Genomic DNA, 22,305 nt, shown 5'->3' on the forward strand with positions numbered 1-22,305 from the left:
CATAATAAAAAAAAAAGTAGCTAAATAGATAACAAGCCCTTGTCTTTAGGGTATCACTCTTCAGCTAAAAATAAGACAGAAAAAATAAAAGTGTTGTCCCCTTTATGTGTGGTGATTACAAATCAAATGTTACATCTCATTACCACATGGTTTTTAAATTTAACTTTAAAAAAAAATTTAATGTAAAGATTCTTCTACTAAAAAAGAAAAGAAGAAAAAGAAAAGGTTCCTTGTGCCTATATTATATTTTCTAAACTTGTAATTCATGCTGACCTACGTTAGCTCTTGGTATGCATTTTCACCAGGAGATGTGCAGAGACACTTCACTCATACTATACTCCATTTCCAAGCCATCCGTTATGTTAGTTTGTCTACAATTTTCAAGTTGACTTCTTTTTTAAACACTGGCTCTCATTGGCCTTCGTGTATGGCTTCACCTCAGACAATTACTTCTTCCTGAGTTTAGGGTCTGCAGCCCTTTCTGACTGGACCTCAAGTGGACATGCCCTACAGGTAGGCATGCATTTACAGACTCCCCATTTATACCCTATTCTAACTTCTCCAGCAGCTGGATCCTTGTCAGCCCCAAACAAGTTGATGGCAGGAAACTGTATCCATACAGCTAGCATTTAATTGTCGATATGGAGGACATACATCTTTTTCTGTTAATTTCTGAATGTTAGAGGAGTTCACAAGCCAAATATTTGATTGGTGTCTGTTCAATAATGTAAGTATTTAGTCCACTCTTACTGAAACAATGCAGGTTATCCCTCCCCAAATCTCCCAAACCTGCTGCAAAAATAACCCTGCACAATGATGCTTACTATTTCCTTTAACTGACCCGTTGGGCAGAGTATTATGTTGCGTTGGAATGAGCCAAAGAACGTCCCTCATTTCTGCTCATTCTGTGAATGCCTGCAGCAGGGAAGAAGATTCTCTCACCTCTGCACAATCAAATCTGCTTTTGGTCTCTTGGATAACTCTACCTTCATCACTGGGTCAGGAGACCGGACCAAATACTTAACAATTCAGAGTTAAGTAAATTCAGGGCTTGTTTTATTTCAAGGGCCCCCAGGCTGTTACTTTCCTGACTGTGTATAAGTAATGTACGTATTTTATGAATAGATGCTGTCTCTCATTCCTGTCTATACCACAGAGTAAGTCACCAATACATTTTTTTTCCCAGTTGAGTTTATAATCATGGAAACATGAGAGTTTATCCTATTAATTGAAGCTATTGTTTCACAAATTTTAGGGGGCAATTTGTCAGTGAGCAGACAAATAGGTTCAAAGTTAGTGGATTCTGACAAAAGTATTTGCTTTCTTTTTCTAAATTATTTTATAGCTAATTATATCAATAAAAGCGTATTTTTTTAAAGGTCTATCCACTTATTTCACTTAACCAGATTATAAGCTATTGAGGAAAAAGTTATAGCTTTCATCGCTTTGTAGACAAGTATGTTTTTAGCACCTCAGCCTACAGTTGCAGGAATGGACAGACAGGTGGCCCGGTTCAGGTGTGAGGGGGCACAGTGAGACGCATCCACTGTTGGAAGGAAAGGAGATGCACCATTTTCTTCATGAGTAATAGCACACATGTTAACCTCTGCAAACAGGTTTATCAAGCCAAGAGTGGTGGAAAGAAGTAAGGCGAGCTCTGGAGGAGACTTCATTCTGCTGGGGTTCTCTGACCGGCCAAAGCTGGAGACCATCCTGTTTTTCATTAACATGGTTTTTTACCTTCTGGCTGTGGCGGGGACCTCGACCATCATCTTCCTCTCCCTGGTGGACCCTCCACCGCACTAGCCTATGTATTTCTTCCTCTGCAGTCTGTCCCTCCTGGATCTCTGCTACACGACTGGCAGCATTCCTCAGATGCTGGTCAACCTCTGGGGCCCCACGGAAGACCATCACCTACGTGGGTTGCGTCGTCCAACTCTGCCTTCCTGTCTGCAGGGGGCACCGAGTACCTCCTTTCAGTCATGGCCTACGACCGCCTCCTGGCTGTTCGCAAGCCACCGCACCCACGGCCGCCACGCACCCACAGGAGTGCCTGCAGGTGACAGCTGTTGCCTGGCTCAGTGGGATCGCTGACTCCGTGCTCATGTCCCCACTGACGATGTCCCCGGGGCGCTGTGGCCAGCGCCGCATCAACCACTTCGCCCGCATTTCCTGCGTGGACACCAGCCGCGCTGAAGGCCTGCTTTCCTCCTGGCCATCCCCATCGTGCCGGTGCCTCTCGCCTTGATTCTCGTGTCCCACGGCTGTATTGCAGGGGCGGTGGTCGCGTGCATCCAGGGTGCGGCAGGGAGGCCTTCAACACCTGCTCTTCGCATGTGGCCGTGGTGTCCCTCTTCTATAGCAGCATAATCTACATGTACATGCAGCCCGGGACCGTGGCCAGCCAGGACCAGGGCAAGTTCCTCACGCTCTTCTACGGTCTCGCGACCCCCACTCTGAATCCTTTCATCTACACGCCGAGAAACAAAGAGACTTAGTGCAGGGGGCGGTGCGCAAGGTTCTCGGGAGAGACAGCGGCGTGCCCGGCGCGGGAAGGCACTGAGGAAGGCTGGCATCCCTGCGCCCAGGTGCCTCGGGTCCGCGGAGACTGAGGCGCTCCAGCGCAGGAGCGGTGTACGGGGTCGCGCGCAGGCGCTGGAGTGTGGGCGCAGCGGGTCTGCTCTCTTCCAGGGGTCCTGGACTAAGGCACAGGTGGCTGGACAGGACCCCTGTCCTTCCCGGTGACAGCGTTGACCGGAGGAGATACTGTGCTGGGGGAATGGAAATGCTACTTCCTCTCTGCTCAGGGGGGTTTTACGCGGAGACAGTGATGACTTGGGGCTGGGATTCTAGGGCCCTGTGACGTCACTACTAAGTTAGCCATCAGGGAGGAGACTGCAGGTGCTGGGCACCTGCACGCGTGTGTGAGGGCGTGGCTGGTATGCTGATGTTCGGTGGTTCCCTTCCATAAACCTTCGTGTTAGGAATGTTCTCGACCCTCCTGGAGATGGGGCTGTTCCTTCTGCAGGCTGCAGTTGCCTGTCTCCGGGTGCCCTGCTCAAGTAACTGCTTCAACAACAGTGGTCCTTTAAAATTTTTTCAGGTCATATGCCACTTGTTGATCATTAACTGAACTGAACGGGCATTTCATGCAACAAGCATTTAAAAGTGAGTTGGGTTAGCAGGAAAGCGAATAGACATTTCAGAGACGATTACATAAGGTAGGGTAAGTCAGTTGTGAGTGCGTGTGTCTCAAATGTTTTCCTTACAGTGAACCATTGACACAAAAGCTTGAAAATCACTGCCTTAAAGAGTCTTTGCTGGAACAACCTTCCAAGCATGCAGTACCTCTGCACTGGGGGAAAAAATTAGAGATACAATTCTATTTATTTTTCTAAATACTCTTCCCCCCCCCTTTTAAAAACGTTTTAAAATTTCAGCTAGTTAACATACAGTGAAATATTAGTTTCAGGTGTAGAATCTAGTAATTCATCACTTCCATACAACACCCGGTGCTCATGACAAGTACCCCCCTTCATCCCCATCCCCTGTTTCCCCCATCCCCCACCCTTTCCTCTCTGGTGACCATCACTGTGTTCTCTAGTGTAGAGAGTCTCTCTCCTTTTATTTCTAATTTAATTTAATTAAAAAAAATTTGTATTGTTATGTTAATCACCATACATTACATCATTAGTTTTTGATGTAGTGTTCCATGATTCATTGTTTGCATATAACACCCAGTGCTCCATGCAGAACGTGCCCTCTTTAATACCCATCACCAGGCTAACCCATCCCCCCACCCCTCCCCTCTAGAAACCTCAGTTTGTTTCTCAGAGTCCTTAGTCTCTCATGGTTCATCTCCCTCCAATTTCCCCCTTTCATTTTTCCATTCCTTCTCCTAATGTCCTCCATGTTATTCCTTGTGTTCCACAAATAAGTGAAATCATATGATAATTGACTTTCTCTGCCTAAAGACACATACAGACTGAAAGTGAAGGGATGGAGATCCATCTTCCATGCCAACGGACCTCAAAAGAAAGCTGGGGTAGCAATTCTGATATCAGACAAATTAGATTTTAAGCTAAAGACTGTAGTTAGAGACACAGAAGGACACTATATCATTCTTAAAGGGTCTATCCAACAAGAATAGCTAACAATTGTAAATATCTATGCCCCCAACATGGGAGCAGCCATCTACATAAGCTAACTGTTAACCAAAATAAAGAGTCATATTGATAACAATACGTTAATTGTAGGAGACCTCAATACTCCACTCTCAGCAATAGACAGATCATCTAAGCAGAAAATCAACAAAGAAACAAGAGCTTTGAATGGACCAGAATGGACACTGGACCAGATGGACCTCATTGATATTTACAGAACATTCCACCCTAAAACAACAGAATACTCATTCTTCTCGAGCGCACATGGAAATTTCTCCAGAATAGACCACATACTGGGTCATAAATCAGGTCTCAACGGACACCAAAAAATTGAGATTATTCCTTGCATACTCTCAGACCACAATGCTTTAAAACTGGAACTCAATCACAAGAAAAAAATTGGCAGAAATTCAAACACTTGGAAGCTAAAGACCACTCTGCTCAAGAATGTCTGGGTCAACCAGGAATCAAAGAAGAACTTAAACACTTCATGGAAACCAATGAGAATGAAAACACATCAGTCCAAAACCTATGGGATACTGCAAAGGCAGTCCTAAGGGAGAAATACATAGCCATCCAAGCCTCACTCAAAAAAAGAGAAAAATCCCAAATTCACCAACTAACTCTACACCTTAAAGAACTAGAGGAAAAGCAACAAACTATGCCTAAGCCATGCATTAGAAGAGAAATAATTAAAATTAGAGCAGAAATCAATGAATTAGAAACCAGAAACACAGTAGATCAGATCAAAGAAACTAGAACCTGGTTCTTTGAAAGAATTAATAAGATCGATAAACCACTGGCCAGACTTACCCAAAAGAAAAGAGAAAGGACCCAAATTAATAAAATTATGAAGGAAAGGGGAGAGATCATGACTAACACCAAGGAAATAGAAACAGTTATTAGAAATTATTATCAACAACTATATGCCAATAAATTAAGCAACCTGGAAGAAATGGTTGCCTTCCTGGAAACCTATAAACTGCCAAGACTGAAACAGGAAGAAATTGCAACCTGAATAGGCCAATAACCAGTAACGAGATTGAAGCAATGATCCAAAACCTCCCAAAAAACAAGAGTCCAGGACCTGATGGATTCCCTGGGGAATTCTACCAAACATTCAAAGAAGAAATAATACCTATGCTCCTGAAGCTGTGTCAGAAAATAGAAACAGAAGGAAAGCTTCCAGACTCATTCCATGAATCCAGCATTACCTTAATGTCCAAACCAGGCAAAGACCCCCTCAAAAAGGAGAATTTCAGACCAATATCCCTGTAGAATATGGATTCCAAAATCCTCAACAAAATCCGAGCTAATAGGATCCAACAATACATTAAAAGGATCATCCACCATGACCAAATGGGATTTATCCCCGGGATGCAAGGGTGGTTCAACATTCGCAAATCAATCAATGTGAGAGAATACATTAATAAGAAGAGAAAGAAGGACCATATGGTCCTCTCAATTGATGCAGAAAAAGCATTTGACAAAATACAACATCCTTTCCTGATTAAAACACTACAGAGTATAAGGATAGAGGGAACATCCCTCAAGTTCATAAAATCCATCTATGAAAACCCACAGTGAATATCATCCTCATGGGGAAAAGCTGAGAGCCTTTCCCTTAAGATCAGGAACACATCAAGGGTGCCCACTCTCACCACTATTGTTCAACATAGAAGTCCTAGCAACAGCAATCAGACAACAAAAAGAAAAGGTATTCAAATTGGCAAAGAAGAAGTCAAACTCTCTGTCTTTGCAGATGACATGATACTTTATGTGGAAAATCCAAAAGACTCGACCCCCAAATTACTGGAACTCATCCAGCAATTCAGTAATGTGGCAGGATACAAAAGCAAAGCACAGAAATCAGTTGCTTTCTTATACACTAACAATGGAACTGTAGAAACAGAAATTAGAGAAACGATTCCATTTACTATAACATCAAAAACCATAAGATACCTCGGAATAAACCTAACCAAAAAGGTAAAAGATCTATACTCTAGGAACTACAGAACACTCATGAAAGGAATTGAAGAAGACACAAAAAGATGCCAAAATATTCCATGCTCATGGATCGGAAGAATAAACATTTTTAAAATGTCCATGCTGCCCAGAGCAATGTATACCTTCAATGCCATCCCGATCAAAATTCCAATGACATTTTTCAAAATGCTGGAACAAACAATCCTAAAATTTGTGTGGAATCAGAAAAGACCCTGAAATGCCAAGGAAAGGTTGAAAAAGAAAAACAAAGCTGGGGGCATCACATTGCCTGATTTCAAGCTATATTACAAAGCGGTGATCACCAAGACAGCATGGTATTGGCACAAAAACAGACATATAGACCAATAGAACAGAATAGAGAACCCAGATATGGACCCTCAACTCTATGGTCAAATAATCTTTGACAAAGCAGGAAAAATATGCAATGGAAAAAAGACAGTCTCTTCAAAAAATGGTGTTGGGAAAATTGGACAGCCACATGCAGATGAGTGAAACTCGATCATTCTCTTACACCATACACAAATAGTCTGTTCTTGATTCGTCTCTTTCTCTTTTTTTCCCTCAGCTCATCTGTTTTGTTTCTTAAATTCCACATATGAGTGCGATCATATGGTATTTGTTTTTCTCTGACTGACTTAGCATAATACTATTAGCTTCATCCACATCCTCACCTTCCATACAACACCTGGTGTTTATCACAAGTGTCCTTCTTAATGCCCATCACCCATCTGACCCATCCCCCTACCCCCGCCCCTCTGGTCACCATCAGTTTGTTCTCTGTAGTTGAAAGTCTGTTTCTTGGTTTGCCTCTCTCTCTCTTTAGGGATACCATTCTTACTAATTCAAGAACAGAGGGTCATGGAAGGAGATAGTGGTGTGGTAGCATATGGACAGGAAGAGGGTGGAAAGCCATGAACCCGCAGCTGCACAGTATGGGAGAGTTTGCCGGGATCAGTGATGATCATGATGAGGATGATGATGCTAATTATGATGTAAATGGATCTGTACTTCATTAACTCATGTATTTTTACCTTCTGACAATTCTGAAGTAAGACCAATTCAAGATTTAATGGCAAGGGACGCCTGGGTGGCTCAGTTGGTTAAGCGACTGCCTTCGGCTCAGGTCATGATCCTGGAGTCCAGGGATCGAGTCCCGCATCGGGCTCCCTGCTCAGCAGGGAGTCTGCTTCTCCCTCTGACCCTCCTCCCTCTCATGCTCTATCTCATTCTCTCTCTCAAATAAATAAATAAAAAGAAAAAAAATCTTTAATAAAAAAAAGATTTAATGGCAAGGCAGAGTTTACTTTGCAATTTTTTTTCTCAGAATTACAGCAAAAGGCAAACACAAGAATCTTTAAGTTGTAAAAATTAATGAAATTAATAAAATTTCAATGAATTCTAGGAACTAATTGGTCTCTGTAATGGTGAACTTGCTGTGTCAATCTGACTAGGCCGTAGTACCCAGTAATTTGGTCACACACCATTCCTGATGTGACTGTGAAGGTATTTCTTAGATGAGATTAGTGTTTAGATCAATAGACTTTGAGTAAAGCAGATTGCTCTCCATTGGGTGGGTGGGCTGCATCCAACAAGTTGAAGGTCTTAGGATCAAACAGAGATTCCCCTAGCAAGGGGGAAATCTGCTTTTAGATCACTGTTGGACTTCAGCTGCAACATCAACTCTTCCTTGACTCGCCAGCCTGTCCTGCAGATTTTGAATTGCCAACCCACAAAATCACAAGAACTATTTCTTTAAAATCGTTCTATTTATCTACCATCTATCATCTATCTATCCATCTATCATCTATTTATCTACCTATCATCTATCATCTATCTGTCTATCTATCTATCATCTATCTATCTATCTATATCTATCATCTATCTACCACCTATCTATGTATCTATCTACCATCTATCTACCATCTATGCATCTATGTATCTATGTATCTACCATCCATCATGTATCTATCTACCTTCCATCATCTATCTGTCATCTATCTATCTATCATCTATCTATATCTATCAGTCATCTATCTATCATAATCTGTCTATCATCTATCAATCTATTATCTATATCTACATATTCTATTGATTCCGTTTTTTTGGAGAACGCTAATACTTTCCAAAAAGTAATAAAAATTAAGTATGTGTAGATTAACTTTTGCATAAGTTTTACTTATTTTTTAAATCCTAGATTCTTTAGGTTCATACCCAGTTTTCATATTTATTTTCTTATGTTCAAACAACCATTTCCTTGAAGAGAAGCTTTGCTTTTATTTTCAATCCAGACATCCTCACTGGATTTGTAGAAATTAAAAAAAAATGTGGGTATTGTAGAGAATGAGGAGGGCAAGTTAGTTTATGTGTATACTACTTTACTTTCTGATTTCTCCAGGTAAAAGGAAGTTTGTTGTAATCTTTCTTTGCTTGTACCTTTTATGAAATCTTTGAAATTTTTTCATGGTTTTGTCTTTTGGTGGTTTTGATATTTTAATACTTGTATGTACTTGGCATTGCAAATTGTAAGGATAAGCACATGTACTCTAGCTTCTGGTGCAGCTTCATATGTATGTCCTGTGGACCTATATAAATAACAGTATTAAAACAAGTTTTTAGGTTATGTGGAAATAAGTCACTTAGGATTACTAATTTGCTTGTTTTCCTTTATATTTTTGGCCAGGAAACAATCATATAGCACCATTCTAACTGTTTAGAGAATCCATCCTGTGTTTTGTTTTAAGACCTCTTTTTTTGAAGATTTTATTTATTTATGTGAGAGAGAGACAGAGAGCATGAGAGAGGGCACAAGAAGGGGAGAGGTAGAGGGAGAAGCAGACTCTCCACTAAGCAGGGAGCCCAATGTGGGACTCCAACCCAGGACTCCAGGATCATGACCTGTAGCCAAATGCAGACGCTTAACTGACTGAGCCACCCAGGTAACCCACCCAATTTTTATATACCTGCAGTATTAATTATAATAAGATTGATAAAGGTCAATCAGGATAAGGTTTTAAGCATTTTCAACTATTTATGAAAAACATCATTTATAACTATCAGTGAACATAAACAATTTTGTCTAATAAATATTCTAACATACACAGCTTCCCATAGCTAATGTACAGAAGAGTTAAATATTAATATTAAATTATTATTAATAATATTAATTATTAATATTAGTAATTGAATATTAAACATCTGTGTTATACCAAAAAGTACTTGAAAGCTTTTTAGTAAATGTATGTAGACACAAATTTTTTTTCTTTATGACAAAATACAGATTTAGAATAGTTGCTTTGTTGGATCATATTTAGTTATCCTTTAAATGTACCCCTTTCCACTCTAAACAAAAGAAATCTCTATGCCAGCCTTTTTCCACCACAAATGCTTTTGTGTCAATGTGTTCTCGAGGTTTGACATGAAATGTGATTCCAGTTTGTACACATGGTTCCCAATAGCATTTTGGTTAAGGCCTATAATATCTTTAGTCTATGCAACTGTACCAGTTTTTCTTGCTTCCTTTTCTTTCAATTTATTTATTTAATATGCATATTCAAGTATAATTAGCATACAGTGGTGTATTAGTTTCAGATGTACAGTATAGTGATTCAAAAATTATATACATTACCCAGTGCTCATCATAAGTGTGCTTTTAATCCCCTTTATCTATTTCACCCATCCCCCCCACCCACTTGCCCTCTGGCACCCACTACTTTGTTCTCTGTATGTAAGAGTCTGTTTTTGTTTGTCTCCTTTTCTTTGCTCATTGGTTTTGTTTCTTAAATTCCACATATGAGTGAAATCATATGGTATTTGTCTTTCTCTGACTGATTTAGTTTGCTTAGCATAATACCCTCTAGCTTCATCCATGTCGCTGCAAATGGATTATGGTTTCACATCTCACAGTTAGGTCTTTAATCCATTTTGAGTTTATTTTTGTATATGGTGGAAGAATAATAAAAAATGAGACTAGGTTAAGGGAACTCAGCAATATCATTAAACATAATAACATTTGCATTACAGGAATTCCAGAAGGAGGAGAGAAAAGGGGGCAGAAAGTTTATTTGAAGAAATAATAGCTAAAAACTTCCCTAATCTGGGGAAGGAAACAGACACCCAGATCCAGGAGTACAGAGAGCCCCCAACAAAATCAACCCAAAGAGGTCCACACCAAGACATATACTAATTAAAATGGCAAAAAAGTAGTGATAAGGAAAGAATTTTAAAAGCAGCAGAAAAAGAAAACAGTTATGTACAAGAAAAACCCCATAAAACTATCAGCTAATTTTTCAGCAGAAACTTTATAGGACAAAAGGGAGTGACATGATATAATCAAACTGTTGAAAGGAGAAAACAAAAACAAAAACAAAAAACCCTGCAACCAGAAATACTCTATACAGCAAGGCTACCATTCAGGGAGAGATCAATGTTTCCCAGGCAAACAAAAGTTAAAGGAATTCATCACCACTAAACCAGTCTTACAAGGAATATTAAAAGAAATTCTTTGAGTGGAAAGAAAAAAAACCATAATCAAGAGTAAGAAAATTAGGATTAGAAAAAATTCCACAGTAAATGCAAACATAATAAATGTAGTAGATTAATCACTTATAAAACCAGTACAGAGGTTAAAGCATAAAAGCAGTAAAAATCAATTATATATACAAAAATCAGCCAAAGGATTCACAAAATAAAAAGATATAAAGTATGACATCATATATGTAAAATGTGTGGCGGGGGTGAATGAATCTACATTTACTGCTTGTCAGTAGTTCTTGCTGTGCACTTGGTGGCAGTCAACCTTGTACATCAGAGATGCCCCTTGCACCTGTATAAACTTTATCAACTTGAGCCACTTATTATTGGTATGACAGTGCAACTTATACTTTAAATACTACTCAAAACCTAGAGGAAGAAACATTTTCTGAAGAAATAAAAGACTACATTAATTTACAGAAAATCATAATCACTTTTTTTTTTTTTACTTTGTCATGGACTATATTGAGTTGTTTACTTACTTCTCATCACTTAATTCTTTACAGCAATCCCATGAGGCTGGTGTTATTGCCCCACTTTATAGATGAAGAGGACAGGGTTCAATAAGGTGGATCTATTAACTGAGAACCCATAGTCACTAAGGAGCCAGGTTCCGCAGCAAGTATGACCTGACCTAATCCCATACTCCCAAGCCCTGTGCTGCCTGGCCTTTTTTCATTATGCACACAGTGCATAATGTCCTATAATGTTATGCACACAGTGCATAATGTCTTGGTCCTATAAAAATGTGAATTCTCCTCAAATTAATTTACAAATGTAGTACAATACCAATCAAAGTCCCAATGAGATATTTTTGAGGTTACTAGGAAGGGACCCTGGTATGACATTTAATCTGGTAAAACAAAACATTGTAACAACCATGAAAAGTCTAAATTGAAAAAAAAAGAAAGAACAATGATCCATGTCTTGATCTACTAAATGATAAAATATCCTATAAATCCACAATTACTAAAAGCATGTTACTCATATAGAAACTAATAAATATTACATGATCAGAATTGATATTCTCCCAAATAAATGTATATACATTGGAAATTTAGTATATGGCAAAGGTATAATTTCAGGACAATGGTGAAAATATAGCTAATAAAATTAATTGGGAACTCTTAAGTAAACATTTGGAAATATTAAATATTATCGCTTCTTTCTCTCTCTCACAGACAGTCACTGTAGATGGAATGGATTAAAAGGCTAAGCATAAAATAGAAAACGGTAAAGCAACAAGATAAACATAATCTCTAAGTATAACTTCAGGCATCAAGCTATAAAATCGTGTCCTTTCCCAAATAGTCTGAAAACACAAAACAATATTCAGTTGGGGTCTCTAAGACCCTTTATTACCTAGACCTCTGGGATCTCTCAGAACTCACTTCCCACCACTCTTTTTCTCACTACCTTCCAGCCACACCAGACCTTCCCACATATGAATCTCTTCTTCCTCTAAATCCTTTGCACTACTTTCTCTTGTGATTTCCTCTACACCCATATTGTGTGTCTCCCTCATTTCATCAGGGAGAGCCCACATGGCAGCTCCCAGATCACTTGTTACTTTCTCTAGGCTCACCCCATTGGATTGTTGGTCTTCTTCACCTGTATTCCCCATTGGCTTGCTTACTTGGTGAACTTGTACATCACTTGTCACTGAAAGTTTCGGCTTGGTGAGTGTGATGGTTAATTTGATGTGTCCCTGTGGCTAGACTATCATACCCAGTTTTTGTTCAAACCCCAGCCTAGATGTTTCTATAGAGATATTTTTTAAAGATGTGACTGACATTAAATCAATAGACTTAAAGTACATTATCTTCTAAAGTATAGGTGGATCTCATCCATGCAATGAAGGCCTTAAGAGAAAAGACTGAGCTCCCATGAAGGTGAGGAAATTCTGACTTCAGACTGCCTTTGGGATTAAGATGCAACATTAATTCCTGTCAGAATTTCCAGCTTGCTGGCCTGTCCTGCAGAATTTGGATTTGCCAACCCCCAAATCACATGAGCCAATTCCTTGAGATTAATCCCCCTTCTCCATCCTTCCTTCCCACCCCCCGGTCCTCCTCTCTCTCCGCATGTATGTATCTATCTATGTCACCTGTATCTATGTAAAACCTGCATTGCTGTTACAGAATGTTGCAAGGAGAAATAATTGGGGGAGAAACTTCTAGTACTTGTCCAATAGTCTTGGACAAGGAAAAATGCAACATCCCAATAAAGCTAAGACATCAAATATTCAAATCTCACAGGAGTTAAAAAGGATGAAGGTATGGTTAGCCTCACCAGGTAAAGAATCCCTTTCTAGTTAAGAGGCTGGAAGAAGGTTAGGGGAACATGGATTGGGTGGTGAAAGAAAATAGCTGTGATTAAAAGCTCTTATCTCATACTTATCAAGAGTTATGGGGATTGTTAGCAGCTATGTTTTATGTTAAATTATTGCCCCCCTTCTATATTACTAAGTTATGTGAAAGACAATGGTGGTGGCTAACATTTTAGGTCTCAAAGAGCTTATTCCTTAACTGATATCACTTCTTGTGATATGGTAGCCAATAGAAGTTTCTATGTCCCTGAAGTTGGAGATGTGAACTTTCACCTAAATTAAAGACCAGGGTAGAGACAGAGAGCAATGAATATGGACTCTGCCCCAGCAGATTCAGTCTCTACTTTCTCCAACTTGCTCTGTGCTCCATCTGCAGGGACAACACCAGCTGGACCCTAGCCTTTAGCTTGTGGTTGCATTCAGCCAATGGGGGACCATGCCAGGAGGTAGTAAGGATGGAGTAGTTAGGTCAACATATTGACTACTGCTCTTTCATCCTGAGAGTGCCACATCTGGATGTTTCTCTCACCTAAAAATAACAGCTCCTGTTGAACATCTGTCCTCACACAGCACTTCTGTCTTCTGGTTTCTGTAACTGCTCCTGTCCTCTTGCCTTTGTCTGCAAGTAGTAATGGTCCCTACCGGCACTAACCCAGGTTAATATTGGTTGACAAGTTTAATTATAAACCTAGGTCCTCTGGCTCAAATCCAGACTCATTTCCATTCTTCCTCATAGCTGTGATGTAGCGGCAGTTTCCAGGTTAGCTGGAAGACTGTTTTGGTTTCCATTACCTTATTAACTCAAGGAAGAGGAGTGCACACCCTCTTCTTCACTTCAGAAGGAGAAGTGGTCCTGAATACCACTCCTGAGTCTGGTACCTGAAATGCTTTATAGAGAAGTAGAGAGTGTTACAATATGAAATAGAGAATCAATGAAAACAAATAAGTATGATGTAATATTTTGTATGCAATGGATTCCATTTTTTAAGGGAGATTTGTGAAGTAAATTGAATTGTATCAACAATCTGTTTCCCTTCCCAACTGCCAGTATGTGGGCAATGTTTGTAAAAGAAATACAATTCTTGTAATATTTTCCCCAATGATATATATTATGTGGAGTATTTTAAGAAAATGACTCAATACAAAAAAGAAACCTACATACATTCCATAACATAGCAAAACATAAAATAAAAGTAGCCAAATGTCTACAAATAGAAATAGTTGGAAACTAGGGAATACCTACTAATTACGTTGTTATACATTATTTTCAAAAAACATTGTGAGACTTTGTCAGTATAAACATTTTTATGTCATTTAATGTTGAAAGTACTCAAGAAGCAGCAGGGCACTCTGAAACTGATGTCTGGATTAAAATACGAGCTTCCTGCATCCAAGTTCTATTAATTTGGACCTCAGTTCCCTCATTTATAAAATGGGGACAATAATGGTGCCTAATTAATAACTTCACTGTATAAGTTAAGTGAGTGAAGCCAGATAACTTTTTAGAAATATGCCTAGCAATACTAAGCAGCTATGATGTCTCAGCGTCTTGGGATCAAGCCCCACATCAGGCTCCATGCTCAGTAGGGAGTCTGCTTGAGATTCTTTCTCTCCCTCTCCCTCTGCCCCCCCCCAACAAATATGCTCACTTGCTTTCTCTCAAATAAATAAATCTTAAAAAAAAAAAAAAGAATGAATGCATGCATGCTTGGACGTATGAGAAAAGCAAATGTGCCAGTGAGTGAATGAAAACATCTTTACATATCCTAAAAAGGAAGGCCTAGAGTTGAATAGGAAAATCAGTAGTTCAGTAGTTGGAGATAAATCAATGCAGCATATTATTGACGAAACCACTGATTTGCTGGAAATATGATTGCAGTTCTACTCTTTTTTTTTTTTTAAAGATTTTAAAAAATTTATTTATTTGACAGAGAGAGACACAACAAGAGAGGGAACACAAGCAGGGGGAGTGGGAGAGGGAGAAGCAGGCTTCCCACAGAGCAGGGAGCCTGGTGAGGGGCTCTATCCCGGGACCCTGGGATCATGACCTGAGGTGAAGGCAGACACTTAACAACTGAGCCACCCACGCACCCCCACAGTTCTACTCTTGAGATGCTTGCATTTTCCACCTCTTCCTCCCAAAGGGGTATGAAATGTGTTATTCCCAACTCTTCTGACACTAAATGTGTGAGATTTTTCCCACCAATAACCAACTCTCCAACTCTCTGGACACCTATATTAAATGAAATTCTGACACTAACACCCAGAGTTAGCACAGACCCCCAAAATTTGAGGGCTCATTGGCATAAATCAGGTATGATAGAAATGGCCTCATTATGAATAACAAAAGATGTACCTCTCACCCAAGTCACTCAGGAAATTCCAAGGGTCTTAGAAACTCTGTGCCATCAGACACAAAGAGTGAATTTATATATATTTCTTATTATATCACAATGGGTCACAGGCAAAATGGTGAATATGTTGTGGATAGATAGATCTAGAGTTAAATCTCAACATAAAATCTTAATAGTTTTGTAATTAGTTAACGTTTATGGGATTAATAATATTTGCCTTGTGGAGTTGTTACACATATTAGGGAAAAAAATGAAAAAGACTTCACACAGATCATCATCTCAAAGGCAATTACTCTAAACAATTAAAAAAATAACAACATATATAACTATACAAGCAATTAACAATAAGACTGCATACATATTACACGTATATAACAATATAAACAACTAATAGGATTATTAGCAAAAAATAAAACAGAAAATACTTTTTCTTTACCTTGTCCTGAAAATGATGTATGAGCACATTCATATCAGATTGTCACCTACCTTGAACTCAAGCAATATTGGCAAGTATCCTGCCTCCCTAATCAATTTTCATATCTTTCAATCTTTTCTTTCCTCTCACAATTACTAAAGTCTCTAAATATGTCCCCATGACCCTGCAAAGCCACAGCAGTTCTCTAACACAATGCGCCGGAGAGCCTTCTTCACATCCTTGTTCCTGAGCATGTAAATCAGGGGGTTCAGCATCGGGGTGACAACAGTGTAGAAGAGGGCTATGAACTTGCCCTGTTCGTGAGAGTTACTCTTGGCTGGCTGGAGATACATAAAGATGATGCTCCCATAGAACAGAGCCACAATGGCCAGGTGGGAAGAGCAGGTGTTGAAGGCCTTCCTCCGTCCTTCTGCTGACCCGATCTTCATCACAGCCCCAGCGATGTAGCTGTATGAGACCAGGATGAGACCCAGGGGCAAGACAACAAAGATAAAGCTGGCCACATACATCTCTATCTCATTGAGGCTGGTGTCCACGCAAGCCAGTTGCATAATGAGGGGCATCTCACAGAAGAAGTGGTCAATGCAATTGTTCCCACAGAGTGGCAGGAGCATAGTGAGTGTGGAGCCCACCATGCCGGTGGTCAGACCCCCAAGCCGTGAGGCAAGGGCCAAGCTGAGGCAAAGTTGTGGATGCATGATGACAGTGTAATGCAGTGGCCTACAGATGGCAGCATAGCGGTCATAGGACATGACTGCCAGGAGGATGCATTCAGTTGCCCCCAGCCAGTGGGAGATATAGAACTGGACCACACACCCTCCATAGCTTATGGTTTTCTGTGGTCCCCAGAGGTTGACCAGGAGTTGTGGGACAATGCTTGTGGTAAAGCTAATGTCCGGGAAGGAGAGGTTGGCAAGAAAGAAGTATATAGGAGTGTGGAGGTGCACATCCATGCAGGAAACCAGAATGATGATGCCATTGACCAAGATAGACACCACATAAAACCCTGAGACAACGATGAAGAGGAAATGTTCTAGTGAGGGTTGTGCAGAGAAGCCCAAGAGTACAAAGACTTCTGGAGAACTTACATTGACTAGTCCCATCTTCACGTGCAGCCGGGAGTGGGACAAAAAGACCACCTGTGGTGAGTGGAGGGTACAAAATATAAGGCCTCGAGTGATTATATCAGTTAGCAGACTTTAAACATAATTTAAACCCATTTTCTTGAAATCATCTACTGCTCCATGGATGATGCTGCATCATCTTCCTGAAGGCCAGTTTGGAGAGACATGAAAATATGCATAGCCGAGGGGAAAACGGACATTCATGCAAAGTTCTTGGCACATTTTATTAAAATATTACTCAGGTGTGAAGAACAGAGCAGCTATAAACTCAAAGGTCATCCCTTTCTAAATCCCAGGGAGTGAAATTTATTCATCTCTAAAACAGGAAGTTGACCAAGAAAAATAAACTTGAACACACATGTTTATTCACAGATTTTCAAAATACATGTAGGGTTTCCATCATGCATATGCAAAAATGGGGCTCAGAAAGCTTCATGCATTTGCTGAAATTTATGCACAGAAGCTGAACCAGTGTGGACCTCACTGAGCCACAATGCTGAGACAATCGTCTGCTTTGCATGTAGCAGAGCAGGGCAGCACTGACGCTCTGAAAAAGCATCTGGGAGATGGATTCTGACCCCCTGCAACCCGGGGAAGCATCGAGAGCTGCAAAGATACGGGTGGCTTCATAATGTGGATGTGAGAGAGGAGAAGTGAATGAGGACAGATACGAGCAATGGCACAATGAGGTGATTACCCCATATAGAGAGTCATCTCAAATGAGCTGATGAGGACATAGAAAAGTAAAGGACAGAACTCAAAACCATATTGTTCCCTGTGGATATAAGTGTCCCCTCCATGGAGATATGTAAACTTTGTGGACTCACGTATGAAGAAAATGTATGAATGTCACCAAGAGATGGCAGCCATAAGGTCAATCACGAGGTAAGAGTTCAATAGAATTTTTGAGGAAGTAGAAACCTTTGTGGTGATCTGATCTATTTCTGGAAATGTTCAGTGGTTTACCCAAAGTCCCAGAGCTGCTCAGTGCTGGTACTGGAGCTACACCCAACATTCAGATTCTTAGTACAAAGATAACATTCCCAGTAAAGGAGGAGGTTTGATCATTTGCAGAGATTCACCAAAACTGCCCAATAAATAATCATTCTTGAAAATGTGATCTCACCCAAGTCCTGTGACATTATGACAAAGAAAGATAGCATAGTGACAGTTGTGAAAACGTTTTTAATTCAAATTTTAAGTTAATTATGTAGTCACAAACTCTACTCCTGGCTGTAGGTAACCTGCCAAAATACCAAAGACCTCAAGAAGAGCAGGTCAGATTATTGAAATGGATCCGTGTTCATCAACCTAACTGGAATTACCAGAAAGTCTGTGATCCCAGTTCATCTTAAATACTGTAAAAAAGAAGCAAATGAACAAACAGAAATAAACAAATCCAAGGATGTCACTTACTGATGGTGAGCTAGCAGCAGCATCTCCCTGTATGGAGAGTGGAAATGTTGAATAATGGGGAGTATTTTACTTCAAAGATTGGTAAAACCCATGAATTCAATGGATATGGCATTAAAAATTAGGAAGGTAGCCATGGGATTTGAGAAACACTAAAAATATTGGAAATCTCCAAATCATTGGTGGCAGACATGTTAGATTCTGTTCAAATGCATGTCTAAAGAATACATTCTTAAGTTTTAAAATCAGAATAGGTTTAAGTTAGAAAGAAACCCTATTTTTTCCTATGAAAACTTTTTGCAAAAGGAGTGAGGATGACTCATAGTGTTTCCAGAACGAGAAATTTATGCCCACTCTCAAAGGACCTAGTGTGTCATAAAACCCGTGTAATCACAAGACACTCATTTTATCCTCTGGAGCATTCAGGAGGGAGACAGAGGGTGATGTATATGTCAGGGCAGTGAAATTGGAGGGAAAGAAGCTTTGGGGATTTTTTTCCCTATTGAATAATTACAATTTCATTGTAATCAAATTAATGATTACTTTTATGAATAAAACACCACTTTAAGTTTTTATACTGCCAAACACTGTTTACCGAACATAAGAATCAAGTCTCTACTCAAAGATTTGTCAGGTAGTGGAGGAGAGAGTCTGAAATATTTGCTCATTACAGTAATTTTGGTACATGTCGCTATAGATTTTCTTTTCTTTTTCAAGAGAGAAGACAATCAAGAATTTTATTTTTTATTTTTGTTATTTAAATTCAATTAGCCAAAGTATAGTACATCATTAGTTTTTGATATAATATTCAGTGATTCATTTGTTGAGTATATCACCCAGTGCTCATAGATTTTCTTTAAAATTCAATCATATAATTATTGGTGTCCACCACAGCAATGAACCAACATTTTCTTCTTTAAAAATGAGCTTATTTTTTTATTGTATTAAAATACACATAACATAAATTTAGCATAAAAATTTTTTAAGTATACAAATCAGTGAAATTAAGTGCATTCACAGAATATTGCAACCATAACCAACATCTAGTTCCGGAACTTTCTCATCGCTCCAGATGTACCCCCTACCTAGTCACTCTTCATTTGCTTTCTTTCTCCAGGCCTTGGCAAACACTAATCTGCTTTCTGTCTCTAAGGATCTACCTATTGTCAATATTCCATGTATATGAAATCATACATTTTGTGGCTTTTTGTGTTTGGATTCTTTCACTTAGCATAATGTCTTGTTCATCCACATTGTAGCATGCGCCAGTATTTCACTCGCTCTTGTAGCTGAATGCTATTCCATTGTGTGCCTTCACCATATTATATTTACCTATTCATCTGCTGATGGACATTGGGTGAATTTGTTGGGTATTTTGGCTATCTCTACCTTTGGCTATTGTGAATAGAATGTCTATGAACATTTCTCTACAAATTTTGTTTGAATGCCTGTGTTCAGTTATTTCAGGTGTACACCTAGGAGTGGACTCATTGGGTCATGTGATAACGCTGTGATTAACTTATGGGAGAACTGCCAAATTTTTTCACAGTGACACAGCCTTTATATTCCTGCAAGCCCTGCATTGTATGTTCTGATTTCTCTACATCTTCGCCAATACTTTTTATTTTCCACTTAAATTTTTTTTGTAATAATCCTGGTGGGTGTGAAGACATATTTCCTTGTTGGTTTTGATTTGTACTTCCCTAAAGACTGATGATATTGTGCATCTGTTTATGTACTTTTGGTCACTTTATCTTTTTTTGGAGCAGTATTTATTCAGGTCCTTGTTCCACTTTTAATTGCATTATTTGTTGTTGTTGTTGTTCTTAAGAAATGAATTCTTTATATATTCTGATTATTAGATCCCTTATAGATAGATCATTTGCAAATATTTTCTTTCATCTCTGGGCTGTTTTTTTTTTCACTTTTTTCATAGCGTCCTTTGACAAAGAAATTTTTTTCATGAAGTCCAATCTATTTTTCTTTTGTTTCTTTTGTTTGGGGTGTCATATTTAGGAAACCATTGCCAAATCCAGACTCATGAAGTGTTCCTTCTGTATTTTCTTTTAAGAGTTGCATAATTTTAGCCCTTATAATTAGGTCCCTGATCCTTTATGTATATATGTGTGTATGTATGTATGTATGTATGTTTCAATATGATATTAGATAGGGGTTCAGCTTCATTCTTTAATAGCTATATATCCAGTTGTCCCAGTGTTATTTGCTGAAGAAACTATTTTTTCCCCATTGAATGGTCTTATCATCCTTGTCTAAAATCAATTGCCACAGATGTATGAGTTTATTTCTGTACTTCCAGTTCTTTACCACTCATCTTTTGTTATGTTAGGACCACAATTTTGATTACTATAGAGTTGTAGTAAGTTTTGAAATTGGAAAATGTGAGGTCTGTAAATTTGTGGGTTTTTTTTTTCCATTATTGTTTTGACTATGCTGGGTCCCTTGTAATTCAATATGAATTTGAGAATTGGCTTTTCAATTTTTGCAACAATGACAACAAAAACATTGGGGTTTTGATAGGCATTGCATTAAATCCATGGATCACTTTGGGGAATGTTGCCATCTTAGCCATATTAGGTCTTCCCATTCATAGACATGGATGTCTTTCTATTCATTTAGGTCTTCAATATTTTCATCAATAGTTTGTTGTTTCAGTATACAAGTCTTAAACATTCTTAAATTTATTCTGAAGTATTATCTTTCTCCCATGCTATTGTAAATAGAATTATTCTGTTAATTTCCTTTTGGGGTGTTTATTGCTAGTGTACAAAAGTACAACTGTATTTTGTGTTTTGATCAAGTGTCTTGAAACTTTGGTGAATTCATTTATTAGCTTTAACAGTTTTGTGGATTCTTCAGGATTGTATACATTAAAAATCATGCCATTTGTGAATATAGATAATTTTACTACTCCCTTTTCATTTTGGGAGTCTTTATTTCTTTTGCTTGCCTAATTACTTTGGCTAGAACTTCAACACAATGTTGAATAGAAGTGGTAAAAGTGGAAAAAGTGGACGCCATTGACTTGTTCCTGATTTTAGGAAGTAATCTTAGTTTTTCACAATTGAGTATGATGTTAGGTGTGGGTTTTTAAAATTATATTACCTTACCACGTTGAAACAGTTTCCTTCTTGAATTACATGAATTGATATTTGTATGTTGAACTGTCCTTGCATTCCTGTACTAAATCTCACTTAGTTATCATGTATAATGCTTTTAATATGCTCTGCAGGGTTTGATTTGCTATTTTTCTGAGGATTTCTGTATCTGTATTCATAAAGTACATTGGTCTGCAGTTTTCTTTTCTTCAATGTCTTTAGCTGACAGCTATACATTTTTACATATATTCTGGAATAACTTCACTGGATACTATTTCTTATTCCTTTAGCACTGGTCCCTAATTGAACCATAATTAATTTACTCTTCAATTTGTGTAAAGATTTGGGGGAGCATAATTACTAAGACTGAGTTTGCACATTGCACTGGAACTAGCTAGTTCTGGCTATTAGTCAAGCCTCTTAAATTTACTTGTCTTCCATTTTTTTTTTGATATGCACATTAAAAGATTTGCAGAATATCATTTTAATTTTTAAACTCTGTGAAGGTAAGGTCTGTGTATATCCTGGTTATTATTATATTCTCCATTGTCCCAATATATGCCTTGATTTGATACCTGGCATGTTGACAACATCCAATACATATTAATTATTATTATTATTATTATTATTCAATGAATGAGTGATTCTGGGTCTATTCTGTTAATGAGTGTATAATGCTTTTGATATAACATAGGAATAGAGGCATTGGAATATGTATTTGACATAATTTACTCCAATATGGGTCATTTTACACCAATAATTTTATCTAACTTTTGAATTATCTCTGAATTATGCAGATTACTCCTAATTAACTCTGTAAAGACCTATTATGA

At 38.6% G+C, this 22,305-nt stretch overlaps 1 protein-coding gene and 1 pseudogene across 1 annotated transcript; one reads left to right on the forward strand and one right to left on the reverse strand.

Annotated features, from left to right (window-relative positions):
* Nucleotides 1-1,596: 1,596 nt before the first annotated feature.
* Nucleotides 1,597-2,563, forward strand: LOC110580248 (annotated as a pseudogene).
* Nucleotides 2,564-15,962: 13,399 nt separating this feature from the next.
* LOC110580249 (olfactory receptor 2C3) lies at nt 15,963-16,922 on the reverse strand. Its single transcript, XM_021689904.1, has one exon. It carries the CDS (start codon nt 16,920-16,922, stop codon nt 15,963-15,965), a length of 960 nt encoding a protein of 319 aa, XP_021545579.1.
* Between the last annotated feature and the right edge of the window lie 5,383 nt (nt 16,923-22,305).

The sequence above is a fragment of the Neomonachus schauinslandi genome, chromosome 7 (assembly GCF_002201575.2).
Source record: "Neomonachus schauinslandi chromosome 7, ASM220157v2, whole genome shotgun sequence".
Taxonomy (NCBI): domain Eukaryota; kingdom Metazoa; phylum Chordata; class Mammalia; order Carnivora; family Phocidae; genus Neomonachus; species Neomonachus schauinslandi.

Excerpts from the sequence above, each read along its gene's own strand:
- LOC110580249 (XM_021689904.1), bottom strand. The coding sequence starts at position 16,922 with ATGGGACTAGTCAATGTAAGTTCTCCAGAAGTCTTTGTACTCTTGGGC.